Source organism: Triticum dicoccoides, chromosome 1B (assembly GCF_002162155.2).
Source record: "Triticum dicoccoides isolate Atlit2015 ecotype Zavitan chromosome 1B, WEW_v2.0, whole genome shotgun sequence".
NCBI lineage: Eukaryota > Viridiplantae > Streptophyta > Magnoliopsida > Poales > Poaceae > Triticum > Triticum dicoccoides.
The window spans coordinates 255,447,676-255,454,075 of record NC_041381.1 but is presented as its reverse complement, the minus strand read 5'-3'; the positions used below and the strand labels follow the sequence as shown (position 1 = coordinate 255,454,075).

General features: G+C 49.6%; 1 protein-coding gene and 1 long non-coding RNA gene across 4 annotated transcripts in view; one reads left to right on the top strand and one right to left on the bottom strand.

Moving 5' to 3' along the window:
- LOC119330539 (putative ion channel POLLUX-like 2) overlaps positions 1 to 963 on the bottom strand; it is a 35,711-nt gene extending 34,748 nt beyond the window's left edge. For both annotated transcript variants that reach the window (XM_037603653.1, XM_037603661.1), the window contains exons 1-2: positions 732 to 963; positions 520 to 614 (exon numbers count right to left, since the gene is read on the bottom strand). In XM_037603653.1, the coding sequence (XP_037459550.1) occupies positions 520 to 614; positions 732 to 817 (181 nt within the window). In that variant the 5' untranslated portion in view covers positions 818 to 963. The remainder of the gene's footprint in view (positions 1 to 519; positions 615 to 731) is intronic.
- Positions 964 to 1,083: 120 nt separating this feature from the next.
- On the top strand, positions 1,084 to 3,705 carry LOC119330556. Of its 2 annotated transcripts, XR_005160160.1 has the most exons (3): positions 1,084 to 2,981; positions 3,069 to 3,323; positions 3,585 to 3,705. It is a non-coding gene; the product is annotated as an uncharacterized LOC119330556 (long non-coding RNA). The 2 variants fall into 2 exon arrangements; XR_005160159.1 differs by lacking the exon at positions 3,585 to 3,705 and having other exon boundaries at positions 3,069 to 3,449.
- Positions 3,706 to 6,400: the final 2,695 nt, after the last annotated feature.

Sequence of the window (6,400 nt, the reverse complement as noted above, 5' to 3'; positions counted from 1 at the left end):
GCAACCGAGAGGGGACTGGCCGGGGGCCGCCGCCACCAGCGTCGCCCGGGCCAGGCCCAGCGGCGAACGCCGGCGACGGCGGCAGGGAGGGGGGAATGAAGGGGAGCTGGCGGAGGAGGAGCCGGGGCGCGGCCGCGGGCGACGCGGTCGCGAGAGCCCGAGGGCTTTCTCTTGGTTTATGGAGGATCCCGCCACTGCTATTACAACTCTCTGCCTAGAGTTGTAGACAACTACTCCCTCTAAGACGTTTTGAACACTACTACTTTAGTGATCTAAAACTACTTATAGTACTCCCTCCGTTCCTAAATACTTGTCTTTTTAGAGATTTCAACAAGTGACTACATACGGCGCAAAATGAGTGAATCTACATTTTAAAATATGTCTACATACATCCGTATGTTGAGTCCATTTAAAATGCCTAGAAAGACAAGTATTTGGGAACGGAGGGAGTATTAGTTTACAGAGGTAGTAACTGGCTAAGTATCGAAGGAAGAGTTTGCTGCGTTTAGTACCACGAACCTTGTTTGATGCCGCTGGGAAGATGGCTAGCCGAGCAGACAACCCTGATCCCGTCACCGCGTCTGACGCGGAACCGCCCGGGGAACACGCAAACCCTAGAGTGCACGAGCAGGAATTAGGATGTGGATAAGAGCAGCGATAGATCAAATCATCGCCGCGTTCAAGGCCGCAGCATGCGTGCAACATAATGTAGTCAACAGTACAGGGTGCACCTAAGGAGGGCCCGAGGCGGCCAGGGGCGGAGAGCGGACGCCGGCGGCGAAGACGCGGTGGCGGCGGCGTCAAGCTGCGACCTCATCTCGGCAGCAATCGGCGGCGGGCGGAAGAACCGAAGCCGCGAGAGGGGAGCGCGCGAGAGTGGAGTGGTTGACTTGACACTGCCCGGATGCGGGATGGCTTACAAGGAAGATACTTTTCTGGAAAGAGTCAAAAGGAAAAGAGAAACGTTTACGATCGGTGAGCCGGCGGAACGCTCGTCCACGCACCGTCTTTTCAGCCACTACCACATGGCCTCACACCCACCGCATAAATCTTATCTCTTCCTTCTCTCAAATCCCTCTTTCTCTTTCCTTCGTTCCCCATGCTCACGCGAGAGGCGCTAGCCATTCTTTTTCTCCATTACTGAGTACTCACGCCCAACCTTCACGGCCGATGAACCACCTCCCCACCCCTCTTTCCTGCTATGGCCACCCCCTGCGACGCAAAGCCTCCTCTCCTTCCTGAACTCTGTCGTGGCGGAGTCGACGGGGTGCTGCTACGACCCCGAGGGAACGGCCGTGTTTCTGTGGTGAAATTGCTGGAACCGGGCGCGAGCAAGCTGGAGCCACAGTCGCGGGATGCTGCAACGGTGCTCGACCGACCCGGCACTGGGAGCTGCTGAAAAGCTTCAACCGTGGTGAAATTTGTTGAAACCGGCCGCGGGAAAAGCTGGAACCGCGGCCACGAGATGCTGCAACGGTGCTCTACTCCGCCGGTGAGGAGATGCAGAAAAGCTACAACCACCAAGCGGCGGTGCTGGAATCGTGGTGTAGAAAAGCTGCAACCCCCAAGTCAAACAGTGGCAACGGCAAGGCTTTTCTTTTCTTTTGCTGCTGCCGGCGGCGAGGCGTTTTTGCTTGAGCTGGCACCTCAAATGCACCCCGGTATTTTTGTTACATCCGGCATCGATTTTTGCTACATGTGGCATTGATTTTTGCTACATTCGGCATCGATTTTTGCTGGAACCAGTTAACTATCAGATACGACCGTCAGCGCGGCGGGGCTGCATCTAACGACATAATTTGCTACATCAGGCGTCGACTTTTGCTGGAACCAGCACCTGCGTTGGAGGGGCACGCGACGCCACCAGACTTGCTGGAACCGGCCGTCGGAAAACAGCGACGGAGGCGAGGGTGAGGTCCAGCTGACCTCCGAGATGCTACAACCATTCGTCGAATAGCTGCGACCGGCCGTCAGAAAGCTGCAATGGGGGCATCGGGTTTTGGTTTGCTTGGAACCAGTGCGAGAGCAGGGGGTGGAGCTGGAAACCGGCGTCTCGGGAGCTGCTGGGATCGTCGTCTCGGTGCGTTTTGCGAAACGGCAGCGAACACCGGATCCAGAGGCATCGCGTCGTGCTGGAATCGGGGGCAACGCCCATACTGCAAGCAGCCAGCGAGCATCGCGAGCGCGGCGACGAGGTGGACGAGCCAGCGGTGCTTCAAGGTCGCCGGTGCGTGTCCATGGCGGGGCCGGCTGCGCTCGCAGTTGGTCAACCCCCACACTCATGCCGCATCGAGCGCGTTGACGTGATTTGTTTTTCCTGCAAGCGGTACGAAACGAGGACGAGGGTGGGACTCATCTGACGGCTCGGGAATAACGTATCCAAGGGCTGCGCGGCGACTGGCCGAATTTGGGCCGGTCGACCGACGCCTATCAGTGCCCGAAAAGAAAACGAGTGCCTTCCAAGAGAAAATGTTTGGCGAGCGATAGAACGGCTGCACGCTAACGGCTAGTCGGAGGATAAGGTGACTAGAGCTCCTATTCTAGGCACCTATATCTCGCTTACATCGACTCGTACCATAAGGACGCAGTGTAACTGGTCTCGAGCTCATATGCTCTTGATATCCTGGGCGTTAGCTAATGCATAGGGATATGGGCCAATTCTTTATACAGTTCGTTTTGAAGTGCTGGTAATTGCGCACTGTGCGGGAATACGTATGTGTGTCAGGACGAGAGGTGGGCCAGCTGCTTGGCGGCCGTCTCCGGATGACGGGCTGAGCCGTGGCCCAGAATCGTATTTGTCTGTCTGATCCGTGGCTTAGATATCGCTTTCCGTCAAGGGCGGCAGCCTCGAAACGAATGCAGACCCACGCTATTCTTCCCCAACGTGGCCGCCATTTTCGGTATCTGATGAGGGAGAGAGGGAGGAAGTTGGAGAACAGGCGACCAACGCTAATGGAGTTCCCTATGCAGCCAATCAGAAGGTATGAGTGTGTTTTTTTGCAAACTTTGCGTGCGATTTGAAGGGCGGAGCTCAGAGGGTTGGGGTTTATTTGCTTTCTGTGCCACAGATCCACGCTGATTGAGGAGGTAGGAGAGAGTCTGCTGCCGGAAGGTTCACCGGCGGACGGTGGTGGAGGTGCTGTTTCTGGTCGACACGAGTGTAAGCGGCAATGGGCGGATATGTGTGGCATCTCTGCACCGGCGGCGATGAGCGAAGATGGGCGAATCTGCAGTATGGCAGCAGTGTGAAGGGACAACTCGCTTCCATATTCTGAGCTCTCTACGGGGAAGATGAATCCTCAGACTCCGTGTTGGAGTAATAGGTTAGGGGAACTAAATTTAAAATTTGATCTGTGCTATGAAGAATTTCAGTAAACATATTTTCAGTCTGTTTGTGGCCGTGCAGTGTTTGCTAAATTTTTGGTATGGCAGTAATCCATAGTATGATATGCATTAGTGTGAGGACTTATCTTTAAAGCGGTTAATCTAATCTAATTAGGCTTTATGTGAGTTAGTAGTTTGAACTGCAACTAGATGGCAGTTTATCAATTTGGTTGATACAAATCATATATAATCCCTTTCAGGTTGAGAATTGGTGCAGCTGCTCCTAGCAGGACACCCCAAACCGCATTGTTTGTGTAAAACCCAGCTGAAAATGTTACTCTGGTGTTGGGTACTACTTTAACTTGCTGGGTGAAGCATATGAGGTGAGCCTTGATCAAGTTCCTTGATTTCTGTCTGATTTGTGGCTTGGAAAGGTCGCTTTCCGTCAAAGGGCGGTAGGCGTGGATTGAATACAGAGCGAGTTCTTCCCTGACGCAGACATCATTTTGGAAGTTCAGAAGCATGGGAGGGAGGGAGTGGAAGAACAGGCGACCAACGGCGATGGCTTTCCTGATGTTCCGGCGGTTAAGCTTTTGTGATTTGTCTCTCCTAGATCCACTCTGATTGAGGAGGTAAGCAACTGCACCAACCAGATCACCGAGATCAGATATGATAAGATGAGATGTACATGCACTGGGGTTAGATGTAGATAGATCATAGATCCATGGTCCTGTCAGCTCTTCACCAAATGCATGCACTGCTGTAGCAGTAGTATTTGGTGGAATTCATGTGCACTGTTACTTGTTTTCTGGGAAAAGAAGAATGAGAAATAGTGCATACCTGTTGTATCCCCTTTTTGTGTGTATAAATGTTGTCCAATTTTCAGAGGATATCTGCAGTTTGGTGCCAGCTGGCTAGCTTTGTTCATAGGCTTTTATTTGTTCAGTACAGGAATGGTAGTTACTTCCGCTAGCTGTTTGGTTTCAATTTAGTTTGCACCGCCAGATGAATCTACTAATTGGTGAGTAAAAACAAATAAGAAAAACATGGGACTCATCTTAATTAGGAGACACATATCATCTAGAGATGTCCTACCAGCTCCAAGTGTGTTGCGCTCTAATTGAACTCATGGTTAGGTATTGCTAACTGACCATCGAGTCCTTCTTTGTTTGTCACTGCAGATTCCAAAACTGTGAAATAGGAAGATAGATTTCTCCAGTGCTCTCTAACTTTAGCAAATTTACTATAGGCGCACATATTGTACTGTTTCACAAATATGCCATGCCATGCTACAGTGTTTTATGATCTCTATCATTCACATGGAAATCTGTGTACTATGCATTCACACCATATATAAGTACAAATCATGTTGCATTGGCTGGTTAACCCCTCGATCTGTTTGTCCCTGCCTGCATTTTCTCACATTGTTCGTGTATGATGAAGGCACCAAATAAGATACTTGCAATAGTTTGTCAAAATACAGCTCTGTATAGTAGAGATAGCACCACCAGCTAAACGCCTTCTTCATAGGGAGCTCTCATCTGAATCTTTTCATTTTATTTGATGCATTCTGGACCCTATAGTGGAATGAGGCTAGAGGTGACATGTCATTTTAGAATAAATCAATTTTGATTGATAGTTGACACTGTAGTTTATGTTCTATTTGCAGTGGATTTCGAGATACGAGCCATGATAGTGTACATTATTGCTGACTTACTGTACACTCTAGCATGCTCCTATTATAGTTTTAGAAAGCTATGATATTTACTTTCTAATTATGTTACCCATTTCTTGTTAGTTTTCATCAAGTTTTCTATCTTCACTAACATGTTTTTATTTAATTTCAGTCAAGTTATTAAGAAAGCCCAAAGAATATCGTTGTGAAGATTCCGGCGGAGATGATAATTCTAACAAGTTGTGAAGCTGGTGCTGAAGAAATGTCGCCGTGAAGCTCATCCTTTTGTTGTGTTTGTCAATGGTTGCTGGGACACCTTGTGTGAGGTCAAACTAATCTTCGACTTGAAACTTGGGCACCTTGCACTCTGTTTCTCAACTTACGACTGTCGAGCAATGCTTAATGCTACTCATCTCTTTAATTATGAACTATACTATTTACCGTATGTCTAATGTAATGTTAAATATAGAGCAGTGCAGCCTTTTCTGAGCACGCATATGATTCTGCAACTATATGAGGTTGTTAGCGTGAGTAGGCAGCTTAAATACATACCCCCTCAGATTTGCGTTTGAGTTTGCCTGAATCAGATGGGGGCGGCGGCTGGCGAGAATCTTGCGTGGAGCGTGGGAGGTGGGGTACTAAATGGGCCGAGTCAGACGGTCGTTGTTAGAGTACGACGTCTGAGCCGTGGACCAGAACATGTCGACGCGTCTGAGCCTTCACATGTCCGTCGGCAGGCGTCACATTAATTAGGATAGGTGCTGTGGGCCAGGGACTGAAATAAGAACGAATATACTAGTTGAAATACACTGCCAGATACATGGGCAAGTGCGAATCTGAAGGCAAACGAGCGATGGGTATAGCGAGTGCATCTGAGCTCGAGCTCAGAATAGCACTTTCGGTACCATAAGGCTTGACTAAGGGCGTGTTTGTTATCCGCACTGGTTTTGCCTGCATGCATGTATATTTCAGTTGAGCCTGATTATCGAAAAAGGCTTTCGCCTCGCTTTATAAATAAAGCAACCACCGAAAAGAAACAGTCTAAAAACACCTACACGTTTTTTGGTTGCCTGCATACATGGGAGCTTCTATTTGCCGCTCTCTGTGGCAGAATATCGACCGCACGCACAGGCGGGTCTCTTGACTAGGCCGGCCCATGTGGCTAGCAAAGAATGAAAACTGTAAACAACAACAACAACAACAACAACAAAGCCTTTAGTCCGAAACAAATTGGGGTAGGCTAGAGGTGAAACCTATAAGATCTCGCAACCAACTCATGACTCTGGCACATGGATAGCAAGCTTCCACGCACCCCTGTCCATAGCTAGCTCTTTGTCGATACTCCAATCCTTCAGGTCTCTCTTAACGGACTCCTCCCATGTCAAAATCGGTCGACCCCGC